This window comes from Lissotriton helveticus, chromosome 6 (genome assembly GCF_964261635.1).
Source record: "Lissotriton helveticus chromosome 6, aLisHel1.1, whole genome shotgun sequence".
In the NCBI taxonomy this organism is placed as follows: Eukaryota; Metazoa; Chordata; class Amphibia; order Caudata; family Salamandridae; genus Lissotriton; species Lissotriton helveticus.
The window spans coordinates 230914710-230931265 of record NC_136067.1 but is presented as its reverse complement, the minus strand read 5'-3'; the positions used below and the strand labels follow the sequence as shown (position 1 = coordinate 230931265).

Below are 16556 nucleotides of genomic sequence, written 5' to 3'. Positions count from 1 at the left end.
TATCTGTTTTAAGTATCCCAAATAACCTGTGCACTGCTTTGAAAATAAGACAAAGGGGAACTTTCTTACAAAATAGAATGTCCCTCATAAAACATCATATGGTTAAATTAATTATTTATTACATTCCTGTCAAACCTAAGTCATGTATTTCTATATACAATGCACTTATGAGATACATATCTTAATGTCGTATGATTCCGTGTCCTTCAGAATGTCAAATAGCCCACCATGTATTGCAATGCAGGTACTCCATCTGAGGTGGAATGATTCTACAGCATGAGGTGTGAGTATAATATGTGTCTGGGTGGGGCCAAAACCCATTCTATATATATCTTAACTCATTGGTAACAATATGTCTTATGGCCAGCTGCTGTCAGCCGGACCTACAAATGTACATCCTCTTCATTAAATATATATAAACGTTTCATAACACTTATCTAAGCTGTGTATCTTAGCCTTTTACATGAACAAAATTATTTTGAATGAACAAAAATTCATGCAAGAGCGTAAACCTGTGGAACCGTGTTCCCTATGGAATACTTACACCTCTTACAGCTACAAGGGTGTGGATGTGTAGCATCTGCTGGCTCACAGTTGTTCACCAAAAATATAACTGCATGCTATTTAGGGGCACACCTTCAACAGAAAACAAGCTCTGGGGGTGGTATTGATAGGTTGCCTGCTACATACATTAACCAGTGTATTTGAGGCTAGATCTGTTTTATCATGCCTTAACAGTGCTCTTGTGTATGTTTGTGCAGATTGGTAGAGATGGGTTGATCACATGTGCTTGCGGTGCATCACAAATGAAGGACCGCGTTGTTTCATTCATCCGCATTTGTAGTATATTTCTAGCCCCTACTCGATAGTATTTGAAAGGCACATGGAAGTGAATAAAAGTAATCCGTCCCTGCCTACACCCTTCCTTTTTTGATGTGTGTCAGCACTGTGGCCTGACAACACGTCATCCATCTTCTTTCTGCAAGCAAGCCTTCACTGTACTATGGAAGAATTGACAACGGCATCAACATTTGCAGCTCCATGATCTCTACAATTTGGATCCACTGCTAATGCTCCCCCCATTCTTCCTAGCACAGTGTGTTACTACCCTGTAAAGTCTGTGCCTTAATCTTACTGTATCAGGTTTGGAGAAAGCCCAAGCACTTTAGCACCGGTTAGCAGTGGTAAAGTGCACAGAGTCCTAATGCCAATAAACACGAAATTCCGAAAGCTAGAGGGGTTAAGGCAAACAGATTGGGAGAGAAGACCACACCATGGATGACAGGTCACACATGGAACCTCTATCAATGAAAGTTTAGTTTTACCGCTGTACGGGTACACTTAAATGAGGCACACCAACTGGGATCTAATCAATCACCGAGAATGTGATCTACGTAAATTAACAGGCGATTGTGATTTCAGTATGTTAATGTATTTGCTCACTGTAAGATCAAAATAATACGATTCTTAAAAATGAAATTAACAGACATGTGGTTTGACGCCAAGATTAGAGAGTTGGCAGTGCACACCATTAAACTCCAAAGCTAAATGTTGCAAACAGAGGGCAGTTAGCACCAGAGAGAGAGCGCAGACTAGTTTCAGACCAAGAACAGACTAAGACTGTTTATTCTCACCCAAGCATTTGAGTGCAATGTCCTAATCAATGATTACAAAAATGTATTCATGCATAACTAACTTCAGGTTATCATCCACACGATAAACTTTTGTGAAACGTTATGGAACAGCCAACGCAGCAGCAGTAAAACCTAGTACATAAAACCATAATAGCATTGATTGTGCTTGAGGTCGCTGGAACCCCTGGTTGCTCAAGCAGTATCAGCCTGTTGTGGCCACCCAATCCTCTAAGTTCATTAAGGGGTGTTACAAAGAGTCTCCCCTCACAGCCCAATAATGCTAGTAGACAGCATTTATTAGGATCGGCCCTTAGCCTCTTTCTATAAATGGGAACTAAATTGCTCCCTTGCCAAAATCCACAGTGGCTCTTACATTGCCCTGTGGGGCAGGTTAGGTGCCCCAGCTTCCAATTTATGAACAGTCATCAAAATCCCATTGGGATATGGGTTTTGGAGGTTTTAGCCAAGAAATAATTTTCATGTTATCCTTCTTCTCTGACTGTGAGCAAAGTATGGATGTCAATGACCACCTCATGCTTCTGCACCACTCGCTCGTTGTATAACCGCACCTTGGTGGTTCTTACCAGATGACATCTAAGTAAATAATAAGCTGCTCAATGTAGAAAACATTTAGCTCAAATGGCCACGGGCACTATTTTGCAGCAAACAAAGTAGGATAGAATGAAACATTGACATATGGCAGGGGTGTCCATCAAAGGTCCAGGGGAGCTGGATCCAGGCCACATTGCCAAGGACAACGGCTTTGCCAAGGGCCTTCATTCAGATGAAATATACACAAATATAGTTTATTTGGGTATGTTAGAGATAGGGCATAGATCCCGCCCTCCTGGCCCTATTTTGGACTTACATCAGACATGTTACCAGTGAACCTCTGAGATCAACTTAGCTACTGATTCTGGCTACAATGGTCCAAACGCCTCTACAGGCTTCACTTTTTTTATCTGGAACATATCACAAGTTAGTGCCACCTGGGGCACAGTCCTCGGAGGCACTCTTCTCTTAATGCAGACAATTTCTCAAGACAGCTCACACTGGAGAGTGGTACAAGAAGGCAGTATTTTAACTTTCAAGCAGAGCCAGATTCTATTCAATAGGGCTTTAAATTTTACATTTCTAAAGTTATCAATTTTCAAAAGGTTTCTCACGAATGGTAGTGCAATCACTTAATTAAAATGACAATTATTGAGGCAATAAAAGAACACCGTTTTGGGGATTGTGCCCACTTTTCATTTTACCTCCAAAGTTTAAGCACTGACTATTGTTGAACATTCTTTTTAGGAACATCAATTTCCAGGAAGCCTAAAGAATGTTCGCCTTACCCAGACTGTCGGTCAGGATGTACGGGATGGGGAAAGTCCATCTGTAGCTCTCGTTCCTCAGACCGTTGCGCTCGGGCTGTTCAAGAGAAGGGAGGTGTTACCACACTACGGCCAATGTAATAAAACACTCAAGTCACTCTTAGAGAAGCCTTTACTTACTGGCATTACGATATCCCCTTGAAACAGACGCTGTCCGAAGGCTGTAACACAAAAATAGAAATATGGCTGTAAAAAATCCTGCATTATGTATTAAAAACAATGAAACTCTGGCTCTTGCAAGATCACATGCCCTGATGTTTCTGATATCGGCCATGAGGTCTGTCTTTGTGGTACATCCTGCTCTTAACACTGTTTTATCCCTAAACACCTAAGCTTCACAGTTAAAGTCTGTTTCACTGTTATGTTTGGCAGAGTCAGCGAAACTTAGAGAAGTGACTGACAGTCTAGTCTTTCTTTCAACGAATCCCAATTTCTCCTCTTATTGGAGGAAGGACCTCTGTGGCAGTGCTTAATTTGAGCTTAGCTGCAATTGGCCTCCTGACGAGGGCCCTGGCACTTACTTTTTTTTTTACAAATTAAGTACTGGTCTGTGGCAGTCTAGCCTGAAGCAAATAATTTTTTGACAATGGAAACAGTTGTTATTTTTGGTGTAACCCTTGCACTGAATGCTTATAACAGGTTACTGTACTGGTACTCCGGTTCTTTTGAAAAGGAAGAGAGAAATGGCACTGCCTTCAGACTTTGTCATTAAATTAATAATTGCAATGCATTGCAGTGTGTAGAATGCACCTCAAATTCCCTTTTTACAGCCCAGTTGTGACATCCATAGTTGGGTTGTCGAACATTTGGAAATACTAGCTGTACCTGCCTCTTATTACTTTATATCTCTTTTTACATCTTGAAAACTGAATCCATGACAATACGGAGGACATATACGAGCCATTCAAAGCGACTGTCGGAAACTGACACATTTATAATAGTTTTGCACAATTATTTTATTGTAAAAGGTCAAACAATCCCCAGTACAGCATTATCGGTCTGCCAAGCCAGCGGTTCTGATCAGAGTAGCTCATTTTCCACAGGTTGTCCATGTGTAAAACGTTTCTGAGGCCTGAATGCATCAAATGCGCATTTTTGTTAATTAACGAACACTTTTGTTTGAATCCTGCTGAATGTACGCCTTGTGCAAGAAGCTTATGGATTTTTTTTGTCAACGAGAAAGAAGGTACACCTTGCCTTTCGGGGCACATTTCCACATGGAGTCTTTTGCCCCAAATACATTTATCAAATCATGCATTTCACTAGAAATCAGATAGTGCTGGAGATGGAAAACATTTACTCTGGAAATCCCAAAATGCGAGACCAAAGAGGGGGACTGAGGGCTAGTTTAAAGAGGTGCAGTGTACAGGCCAGGAAGACTGGAATAGCTAGACAAAAGTACAGCGTTCCTCTGATTGAGTGAGATCAAGGGGGTACTGAACAGTTTACCTCCATAATAAAGTTTGTTTAGGACTAACTGACCTATTTGAATTCCATTACCCCTACTACACTCTCTTGACCTCTCACCCCCACTGCACTCACCAGCAGGAACAAAAGATCCCAGATAAGGAGCCCGGATTTCGGGTGCCCGTCGGGTATTGCAGCGCCGACCTGATGAGGGGCAGGCTCATATGATGAAGCATGACACCTAGCTTTCTAGGTGTGTGAGAGCCCTAGTTCCAACAAGGAGAACTCCTCCTTCACACACACATTGGTGATCCTTCCTGGGTGTCACTACCAGACCGTGTTCAGTACCCCCTTGATCTCACTCAATCAGAGGAACTCTGTACTTTTGACTAGCTATTACAATCCCAAAATGGAGACAGCGAAAGGAAAGGAAGTGGAGAATAGGGCAGAGTATGAGGGGTGGGGTCCACGATAACCTATGCTATGTCCGTAAATATCCATTATTTTATAAACTCTCGTGCCAAAGAGGATAGTAAGGCTTAGGTAGTTAAGACACTTGCTGCAACCGTATCTACCCAAAACCAGAGTATTGCACTAGTGAGACAGCCGAAGTGGTTAATGCGCTTGCTGTAGAGATCTTTGTTCAATCTGCTGGTCGCAACTTTGACTCATCATAACACTGTTTATAGAGTAAATATGGCGCCTGCGTGGCGTACTGAGCATAGGCGGAAGTTCCTAACATTCCATCCCAGTCGGACAGCTCAGTGTAATAATGCGCTTGTTGCAAAGGTCGCTGTACAACTGTGGCAATCAAAGGTCGCTGTCACAGTGGCAATCCTGACGAAATAGCTTGGTAAATCATGCACCTGTTTCAAACATCTACAAATAACCTGCAAGGCATACATTTACATCTTTTCAGGTTTAACTTTTCTGCTTCTGCAGTTGATAAAAAGTGCCACTGGGTTAGGTTGTAATTAGCAACTACTCGAACATAATAGAGGCGGTTGCCTCTTTAATTGAGTATTTAACGCCAATTGGTAATTTCATATACTGAAAGATAACGCCGAAGTGTGAAATGCATAATCAAATATTATATAATGGAAAAGACTGAATGTAACTAATGCCCACTAATTCCCAGAGATAGCAAGACATGCGTACATGTGTTATTTATTGTGGTGCCATAGAGCCGGAACCGCCGGTTCTGGCAGCTGTTTCCATGCCCGGACCATGCCCTGCGCTTAGTGGCAGTGAAACGTCTCACCTGAGTGCCCGTGCAGTTTTAAGTGCCTTGCACTTTCAGTGTGTATGTGCTCTGCCATGCAAGGGCACCAGCAGGCATGAAGGTATGGGGATGCACGCTATCCCCCGCCCCCACCCCTAATGCTGTACATGACTCGTGTCGAAAATTCCTTTTGTTCGCATTTTCTCCTGATGGGAGGTAGAGGATGTGGCGTAAAGGTCAGAGCTGCCGACCTTGGGGCTGGGGAACAAGGTTCGAATCTCGCCATCGGCTCAACATCCTGTGATTCTTGGCAACTCACTCTGTGCTACCACAAATGAATGTGTCCTTGTGCAAAGTAACTGGTGCTCACGTAAAGCCCTCCAATACCTTCGGGTTGAGTTCGCGCTATGTAAAACTGCACAAATAAAAGATACAGCAAAGCCCCCAGACTCAGCAGCCAATCAGGGGAACTTCACATATTGACCGAGCGAATAACGAACAGCATAAGATGCTGTTCGGTGTTTAGGGCAGCCAAGGAAAATAACGTCCATTGAATGTACATCATATATAATCAATAGTAGATCAGTGAGTATATGTGTCTAATCATTTTCATAACTAGCACTTATATTTGTCTATCCCACAGTGAAAACTATGTTATCGGCCCCTAATGAAACTTACCGCTATTTATTTCAGGGATATCTTCTCGTAATTCACCCGCATCTACTTCATGTTCTTAATAAAATAGAAAAAGAAAGTTTAATATCGCGTTAAATAGACATAAATGACGGGTAAGAGGGGGAGTCGATCATTCGCTGCTTACCGTTTAATGTGGTGTCTCGTTTAACCTGAAACAAATCAATATATGTTTTAATAGTTTGAATTATTAAGACAAAATTACTCACGCCAAAACATCACTGAGGAAATGCTTACCGAAAATGCTTCAGATTTTACAAATATTACAATTAGAAAAATGTATGTTAAAACCCCAGACGAGACCATGGCTGCTGCTGGGACAGAACCGCAGGGCTCTGTTGTTACATGCCTTTTTATATGTATACTTTAAACTTTGAACTGTTTTCCAGAATGAGGCCAATAAACTGAGACAAGTTATTATCTGCAATTTTTGACAAGGAAAAGGTGTGTTAAACTGCAGAGGCACTACCTTATCGGTAACCCAAGTCCATTGCTTATGAAATCACTATCTGTAGCCAGTGAGCCATAGGCCCTAGTGCAAGGAAAGTGACCCCAAGCTGCTGCTTTAATCGTAAAATAGAGCAATATTCAGAGTTAACTGGGTCCCTCCGGCCGCTGGGCCCAGGTGCCACTGTACCTGCTGCACCAATGGTAGCTACGTCCCTGTGTAAAATTTTCCTGAAACCCTGACGGCTCTAGATAATAGAAAGTTTTCCGAATTATGACAGATCGTTCAGCACTACATGTACACTAAACACATTCTTTGGACCTTACACCTTTATATTTGTTAAAGGGCTGCTGTTTAGAAATTCAATCAATCAATCAGGGAATTGTAAACGCGCTACTCACCAGTGAGGGTCTCAAGGTGCTGGGGGAGGGGGCGGGGGGCGGGGCAGTAGATCTGCTAAGCTGAAGAGCCAGGTCTTGAGAATCTTCCTGAAGGTTTTTAGTCAGGGAGGGGGAGCGCCTGATGTCTGCCAGGAGCTCGTTCCAGGTTTTGCCTGCGATGTAAGAGAATGACCATCCGCCTGCTCTGGCTCTCTGGATGCACGGTGTTTCGGCCAGTGCAAGGTTGGCTGATCGGAGGTTTTTTTGGGTACGCGGAAGGTGATTCTGACGTTGAGGAATTTGGGTCCGGTGTCGTGTAGGTATTTGTAGATGTGGGTGAGGATTTTGAAAGTGACTCTTTTCTCCTTGGGGAGCCAGTGGAACTTTCAAAGGTGTTGGCTGATGTGCTTGTGCCGAGGGATGCCGAGGACGAGTCTGGCGGCGGTGTTCTGTATCATCTGGAGTTTGCGGAGTAGGGACTTGTTTATGCCGGCCTAGAGTCCGTTTCCATACTCCAGTCTGCTGGCGATGAGTGAGTGGGTGACTGTCTTCCTTGACTCTGGGGGGATCCATTTGAATGTCTTTTGGAGGACACGGCGGGTGTTGAAACAGCTGGTGGCGACGGTGTTGACCTGTCGGTTCATGGTGAGGGATGAGTCGAGTATGATGCCGAGGTTTCTGACGTGGTCCGAGGAAGGTGTTGGGCCACCAAGTGTTGTCCCATGCTGAAGGGGAGGTTCAGAGGATGAGGACTTCTTTCTTCTCAGGGTTGAGATTTAGGCAGCTGTTGGTCATCCAAACTGCGACATCCTGTCTTCCTTTCTGAAATTTGAGTCTCGCGGAGGTGGGGTGTTTGGTGAGGGAGAGGATGAGCTGGGAGTCATCAGCATAAGAGACAATGTTACAGCCTTGTTGTAGGACAATGGCGGCGAGGGGGGCCATGTAGATGTTGAAGAGGGTCTGGCTTAGTGATGACCCCTGTGGGACTACGCAGGTGATTTCCGTGGGATCGGAGGGGAAGGGTGGTAGTCAAATCATTTGGCAACTTCCAGTGAGGAATGATCAGATCCAGTCTAGGGCGGTTCCTTGTATGCTGGCGTCATGTAGTCTGGCGACGAGTGTGCTGTGGGAGACGGTGTCGAAGGCTGCTGATAGGTCGAGTAGTATCAGGGCTGTGGAGTGGCCTTGGTCCAGGAGGGTGCGGCTGTTGTCTGTGGCGGAGAGTAGGGCATTCTCTGTACTGTGGTTGCTTCCGAACCCGTATTGGGACAGGTCGAGGATGGTGTTGTCTTCAATGAATCTTGTCAGTTCCCCATTGACTGTTATTTCCGCAACTTTGGCCGCGAAGGGAAGGAGCGAGATGGCCCATAGTTCTTGAGGTCTGTGAGGTCAGCTGAGGGCTTCTTGATTCAGAAAAGGGGGTGGTGATGAACAGAGTGCCTGAATTAAGCAGACCACTCTTACCCAGTCCAAAGATCAGGGCTTGATCCATCACCGTTTTTTAGCTCACTGCACCATCCCAGCTCAGAACTTGGCTATATGCAAATTAGTCTGTTCCTGTCCCAGTGCATGATGGGAACAGGGCAAACCAAACTACCAAGCCAATTCTTGTACTGGGAAGGAAACAAGCTTCCGGGGACCGGTTTCTGCCATTTCAGGCGGCGTCGGCCCGGCTTGCTTGAATCCTGATGGTGCAATGAGCAAGGGGCTCACATCTGAGTATACCCTTCCACGCTTATGGTGGACAAAATGATTCAGAAAAGGGGGTGGTGATGAACAGAGTGCCTGAATTAAGCAGACCACTCTTACCCAGTCCAAAGATCAGGGCTTGATCCATCACCGTTTTTTAGCTCACTGCACCATCCCAGCTCAGAACTTGGCTATATGCAAATTAGTCTGTTCCTGTCCCAGTGCATGTTGGGAACAGGGCAAACCAAACTACCAAGCCAATTCTTGTACTGGGAAGGAAACAAGCTTCCGGGGACCGGTTTCTGCCATTTCAGGCGTCGTCGGCCCGGCTTGCTTGAATCCTGATGGTGCAATGAGCAAGGGACTCACATCTGAGTATACCCTTCCACGCTTATGGTGGACAAAATGATTCAGAAAAGGGGGTGGTGATGAACAGAGTGCCTGAATTAAGCAGACCACTCTTACCCAGTCCAAAGATCAGGGCTTGATCCATCACCGTTTTTTAGCTCACTGCACCATCCCAGCTCAGAACTTGGCTATATGCAAATTAGTCTGTTCCTGTCCCAGTGCATGATGGGAACAGGGCAAACCAAACTACCAAGCCAATTCTGGTACTGGGAAGGAAACAAGCTTCCGGGGACCGGTTTCTGCCATTTCAGGCGTCGTCGGCCCGGCTTGCTTGAATCCTGATGGTGCAATGAGCAAGGGACTCACATCTGAGTATACCCTTCCACGCTTATGGTGGACAAAATGATTCAGAAAAGGGGGTGGTGATGAACAGAGTGCCTGAATTAAGCAGACCACTCTTACCCAGTCCAAAGATCAGGGCTCGATCCATCACCGTTTTTTAGCTCACTGCACCATCCCAGCTCAGAACTTGGCTATATGCAAATTAGTCTGTTCCTGTCCCAGTGCATGATGGGAACAGGGCAAACCAAACTACCAAGCCAATTCTTGTACTGGGAAGGAAACAAGCTTCCGGGGACCGGTTTCTGCCATTTCAGGCGTCGTCGGCCCGGCTTGCTTGAATCCTGATGGTGCAATGAGCAAGGGACTCACATCTGAGTATACCCTTCCACGCTTATGGTGGACAAAATGATTCAGAAAAGGGGGTGGTGATGAAAAGAGTGCCTGAATTAAGCAGACCACTCTTACCCAGTCCAAAGATCAGGGCTCGATCCATCACCATTTTTTAGCTCACTGCACCATCCCAGCTCAGAACTTGGCCATATGCAAATTAGTCTGTTCCTGTCCCAGTGCATGATGGGAACAGGGCAAACCAAACTACCAAGCCAATTCTTGTACTGGGAAGGAAACAAGCTTCCGGGGACCGGTTTCTGCCATTTCAGGCGTCGTCGGCCCGGCTTGCTTGAATCCTGATGGTGCAATGAGCAAGGGACTCACATCTGAGTATACCCTTCCACGCTTATGGTGGACAAAATGATTCAGAAAAGGGGGTGGTGATGAACAGAGTGCCTGAATTAAGCAGACCACTCTTACCCAGTCCAAGGATCAGGGCTTGATCCATCACCGTTTTTTAGCTCACTGCACCATCCCAGCTCAGAACTTGGCTATATGCAAATTAGTCTGTTCCTGTCCCAGTGCATGATGGGAACAGGGCAAACCAAACTACCAAGCCAATTCTTGTACTGGGAAGGAAACTAGCTTCCGGGGACCGGTTTCTGCCATTTCAGGCATCGTCGGCCCGGCTTGCTTGAATCCTGATGGTGCAATGAGCAAGGGACTCACATCTGAGTATACCCTTCCACGCTTATGGTGGACAAAATGATTCAGAAAAGGGGGTGGTGATGAACAGAGTGCCTGAATTAAGCAGACCACTCTTACCCAGTCCAAAGATCAGGGCTTGATCCATCACCGTTTTTTAGCTCACTGCACCATCCCAGCTCAGAACTTGGCTATATGCAAATTTGTCTGTTCCAGTCCCAGTGCATGATGGGAACAGGGCAAACCAAACTACCAAGCCAATTCTTGTACTGGGAAGGAAACTAGCTTCCGGGGACCAGTTTCTGCCATTTCAGGCGTCGTCGGCCCGGCTTGCTTGAATCCTGATGGTGCAATGAGCAAGGGACTCACATCTGAGTATACCCTTCCAGGGCTTCTTGAGCAGGGGCCAGACCTCTGCGAGCTTCCAGTCATCTGGGAAGGTGCCTGGTGGTCAGCTGCTGTTGATGGTGCGTTGTAGTTCGGGTGCGATGGCGGTGGCGGCTCTGTGGTAGATGTGTGGAGGGCAGGTGTCGTGGGGGCCCCTGAGTAGATGCCTTTCATGGTTGAGGTGGTTAACTTTATATATTTATTGATGCAAAATTGGAAATGAAGGACGACACATTAGTGTCACTTCCTTTCTGTTCCTCAAAGTCCTACTTCGCATGGTTGAGTCAATATCCTAAAAACAGAAATGTGCTGGCCCTTTAAAATGCACAATATTTTTAGCTCCTCCTCCCCATTGACCTAATGTGTTAAACTTAAAAGAGTGAATGAATGAATGAATGAACACATACTTTAGAGCACTACTGTGACCTCAAAGGTATCCTGATGCTTGCCTCCTAGAAAACCTGTTCGACATGCAGAAAACATGTAAGACATGTAAACCATTATTCAGGGAGAAGCTAGGATTTTAATGCTTTCCTTACATGGAACAGATCTTGGAGTGCTCTCAGAGAAAGTGGAAGAAGGTTTTAAACTTAAATGAAGGTTAATCTCCATATATATTTATGGGCATATTTATGAGATTGGTGGCGCAGGGCAGGAATGCACCTTATTTATCCAAAACGGTGCATTCCTGTCCTTTCCTCTTGGGCTGGCATCGTTTTGGCAACCAGCACCAACAGAGGCACACGGGCACCATGGTGCAAGGGTGCCTGTGATGGTACCAGGATTGTTTTTGTGCAGGAAGGGGCAACTTTCTGCACAAAAACAATCCAAAGATGCTTTTTACCTCGTTAATAGAATAGGTAGGTTTCATCGCCACTAAATAATAATAATAATAATAAAACATTTATAGAGCGCCTGGCTGCACAACACTGTGTATCCCCGCGCTGATACAGCATGTATGGTAGTGCTCTTTGAAGAGCTGGTTTTCAATTACTTTTTGAATTACAAGTAGATAGGAACTGGTGTAGTTAATGGGGCTGCATTCCCAGATTCTCAGTTTGGTGCTGGAGAAGACTTCCTTGATTTCTTAAATTCCAGCTGGCGATGCCAGTTCTTAAGGTTTGACAGTGAGTGTCTGAACTACTGAGGGGCATATTTACCAATCTTTCATGCACAGAAGAGCAGCAAGCAAAGTTGCTGCATTGCGTTGTGTGAAAGGGAACGAGCATGACACACTCTTTGCTGCCTATAAAGGCAGGCACCGTGGAAGGGCGCCAGTGTAACAGGCAGGATTGTTTTTGTGCAGGAAGGGATACCTTCCTGCACAAATCTTATCCATAGATGTATTTCCCTCTTTGAATGTGTGATGCAGAATACAGCACAAGTGTAAGAGGGAATAACCAGAAGAAATAAAGATATTTGTCCTCATTATGCCTCACTAGGTATGGTCTCACTGTGCTTACTATCTAGCTCCCAAATCCAAAGCCCAACTTTTTTCACTTTTGAGTTACCCAAATCCCCCAGCTCTGCTACAATTATTTCCACACTCATCCCATCTTCCAAGATCTTCCCTACTTATTGTGATACTAGGAGAACCACCTGGTATGTTTGATAAACCCTATCATTGGGCCTGCTCTGTTCAATATCATGCTACATGAATCCCCAAGCCACACACAAACTGACTGCCCTGTTGATTGTAATTCCCATTCTTCACTCTTTTAACTGTCTCGCACTGTGATGACCCCAGATCCATTCTATTCACTTGGTCACTCCTCCAGTTCTCCATCCCTGTCCTACTCACAGCCCAGCTGGTACACACCCATACACTGTTTACATTAGATTTACCTCTGAAGGTGTTACATGTAGGCCATCAGATCCCATGGTCTTGTTCACATAAACATGTTGGAAGCATGCAGATGTAGTACAGCGCTTGCTCTCAATGACCAACGTAGTCTACTTAGCTACCATGGAGAAAACCTCAGACCTGTGTGCAGTGGTTATATTGGTAAAGTGTATACACCTTTAACCTAGGTATATGCTCATGTACTTCACAGCCCATAAACCTCTCAGATGTATTATGACCCCACAGGAATGGCACCTCATCCACGAGAAAGAGATGCAGGCAGCACTATTTTTTGTAAAAGAAAATTTAAAGTATGAGTTATTGGTTGTGGTGAGGAAAGCAACATAGAATGCTGAAGCATCAGTATTTTGCCATGCGTCCATTTGACATGGCATTTCATAGAGGTAAATGGAGTAGATGTGTGTTTTTACCTAGTGGGATATCGTAACAAGAGGGGTTTCTAGTTGGCAGATGTATGTATCCTGTCCAAGCAGGGACCACCACTCTCGTCAGGGTAGGCCAGATACATACTGAAAGATAACCCGTACTCACCCTCTGGTAGCTTGGCACTGAGCAGTCATGCTTATCCTAAGAGGCATTGTGTGACATATTTGTGCAACACACACACACACAGTAACACAATGAAAACACCACTAAATGACTGCACACTGGTTTAGCAAAATAGGCAATACTTTTATAGATAAATCAAGCCTAAAACAACAAAAATCTAATGGGTAGAAGCAAAGATATGAATTTTTAAAGAATAAAAAGTGTTCTAGCGCTTAAAAGAAATAAGCGCCTATGTGGGTTATCTGGTCATGCTGAACTGGGGCAGTCTGCATTTCAAGCCGACCATGATGGAGCGCAGGTCGGAGACAGGAGCCACGCAGGCACGATGAGCAGAGTACCTTGATCCTGGCCGAAAAAGCAAGAGGTAGGGTGCAGACGAGCGATGCGTCGATGTCGAGCCTGCAGTCGAGGTGATGCGTCGATTTTCTTCACGCAGTGATGGCGATGTGTAGGCTCCGTTGAGTGAAGCGTCGGTTCCGAGTGTGTTAGTTCCGATGGCGTAAGCTGCAAACACAGGCTCTGGACTGGCTGGCCTGAGACATATATTAACACTCAATAAATGATTTTCCACTCAGTGAATTTTATTTTAAAAATGAAATGTACATTTATTACATGACCCCCAAAATCCCAGTACCCCTCCAATGTATACTAGATAGACCATCACAATATAGGAGGTTATCATTTTAAATAAATCAGGCCTATTGGCTTTGTCATGGGGCACCACGACTTTCAGGAGAGCGAAACAGAGCAGTTCAAGGCCTACTCATGGGAAGTGGTGTTGGTGAGAAATTTCGATTCACTGGTACACAATATTAACACTCAATAAATGATTGTCCACTCAGTGAATTTTATTTTAAAAAGGAAATGTCCATTTATTACATGACCTCCAAAATCACAGTACCCCTAATATATACCGGATGGAACATCCTCATATAGGGGGGTATACATTTAAATAAAACAGGACTATTGGCTTTGTCATGGGGTTACAACATCAATATATAGGTCGAGCCTATGACTTGGTCAAAGGGGTCACCACATTATAACATGAGACAAGCCTATTGGATTTGCCTTGGGCCACCACATTATAATATAAGGCAAGGCTATTGGCTTTGTTAAAAAGTCGCCACATTATATTTGGGCTAAGGTACCCCCTGGGTTACATTATAAGTATAATGCGAGTCACTGACCATATGGAAGAACAAGGCCTATCACCGAGTTCCTTTATAAGGTTATAGAACTTATAGGCAGCTTGTAATAACCTTATCGTACACGGCAAAGGATACTTTATAATTATAATACATGGTCTCATCATGACCTTTCAGACAAACCACTTAAATACTTGGTGGTGTGGTAAACATCGTTTACAACGATGTTTTCACAACGCGGTACCTTTACACCGCGGCTGTGACAACGCAAGTCGTTACCACGACTTGCGCTGGAGGGCGCTCAAGGTCTAAAAATAGTTAATTTACTATCCTAACACCTTCCCTAGGGTCCACGGGGACTGGTGTTAGAATAGTAAATTAAACTATTCGAAATCCGCGCCCCCCCAACGCAAGTCGTGGTAACGACTTGCGTTGTCACGGCCGCGTTGTAAAGGTATGCGTTGTGACGGTACGCGTTGTACCGTCATATATCCTGGTGGTGTAGCTCTTTCACATGAAAGGGAAAGCATGTTTGCAAACATAAAGACGAAAAATAGAATCTAAATAGAAATTAAACAATTAAAAAGAGCTTTTAGATATTTGTTGCAAAAGTTATTAGTATCAGTTTGATACAAGTCAAAGACACAGTAATACCCAACTGTAATAAGGAATTAAAGTTGAGCAGCTACATCATTCAGGCCACATTAAATTACTTAAAATTCCCTGCACTGCCAAGCTGTAAAGCAAAACCTCCAGCTCTGGAGTGCTTTAAAAACAATGGAAAACTCTCCTGGGGTCATGAATTCAGTGACCCGAGAGACTAATCGGCAGTTTTTAGACTGCTTCCCAAAGGGGCTGCTGCACTCAATGCCACTCCCAAAACCGTAACATACGTTGGTGGTGCACTTACTCTTCCTTGGGGCACTACAGGAGAGAGAAATACAGAAAACAAGCCCTTGCAGGGCATTAAGGGACTCTCCCAACCCCTTCAGCAGTGAATATTAAAACAGAAGTTTCTTTCACTGTTGTGTAGGTTCTTTTGGCTTTTCTTTTTAAAGCCCTGGGTGCCCGTGGCCACTGTTGCAGGTAAGGTGGTGGGGCAGCACAGGCAGCCCACTCACGGCTGCCCTGCTGGCTCCCCACTCAGAAACTCACCTCGAGTGCGGCGCGCAGGAGCAGGCAGTCCTTTGGCTGCTCCTGCAGCAGGATCAACTTGTCTCCTACTCCTGCTTGCAGCGGGACCAGCAATGTGTGGCTGGACCTCCTCACTCCTTGTTTCAGTTCGGGTTCCTAGGGATGAGGTTCCGGGACCCACATCACTGTCATTTCTGGTGCACGGGCCCCCGGTGAGATATCGGCCCCTGGGGGCAGTAGAAAATAAGGGGAGGGTGCTCGACGCACGTCCTCCCACCAAAAGGCCTAGTTGCAATTAATTTGTGTTTGGCACTGGCCTACCCCATGGGTATTTCTTATTTTTTTTTTGTCCTCATTTGTACATAGCCGATATATATTTCAGAGGTCAAATGTAGAGACAGAGACAAAACCCACTGAGGAAGAGGCCCGAAATCTAATGGCCTTAGATCACCAGATTTTAGGGACTCCCGATCACTTCATTCACTGAAGGCGTGTTCACAACACTTCGGGTTCACACCTGGCCACAACCATTATCCTCATATTCCATCACTCTGTCCCCCAGGTTCGCTCTCGAGTATAACAGGTCCCACAGAGGGTTCTGCTCTGGGATTTTCAGTCCATATCCAATGGACTATCCCTAACCTGTACGGCTAAACATAATCATCGGACTGAAGTCCCCTAACTCTTACTAAAAAACGAAAAAAGAAAGAGAAAAACTGTGTCTACCAAGGTATTGGTGGGGAGGGGAAAAAATAGGTCATTGAAAAGATGTTTACTGCACTATACCTAATGTGGCCCTTCAACTACTACTATCTGGTTTTACAATAGTTGTCCCAAATACCCCAAAAACGATTTTTTGTTGTTTTGCGTATTGCCCTATTTATTTTGGCAACCCTTTGG

At 44.9% G+C, this 16556-nt stretch overlaps 1 protein-coding gene across 1 annotated transcript in view; it reads right to left on the bottom strand.

Annotated features, from left to right (window-relative positions):
- Positions 1-6727, bottom strand: part of LOC144762464 (meprin A subunit alpha-like) — a 108703-nt gene extending 101976 nt beyond the window's left edge. Inside the window, exons 1-5 of the mRNA XM_078647675.1 lie at positions 6573-6727; positions 6463-6487; positions 6321-6374; positions 3134-3174; positions 2975-3050 (exon numbers count right to left, since the gene is read on the bottom strand). Of these exons, the coding sequence (XP_078503801.1) occupies positions 2975-3050; positions 3134-3174; positions 6321-6374; positions 6463-6487; positions 6573-6641 (265 nt within the window). The 5' untranslated portion in view covers positions 6642-6727. The remainder of the gene's footprint in view (positions 1-2974; positions 3051-3133; positions 3175-6320; positions 6375-6462; positions 6488-6572) is intronic.
- Between the last annotated feature and the right edge of the window lie 9829 nt (positions 6728-16556).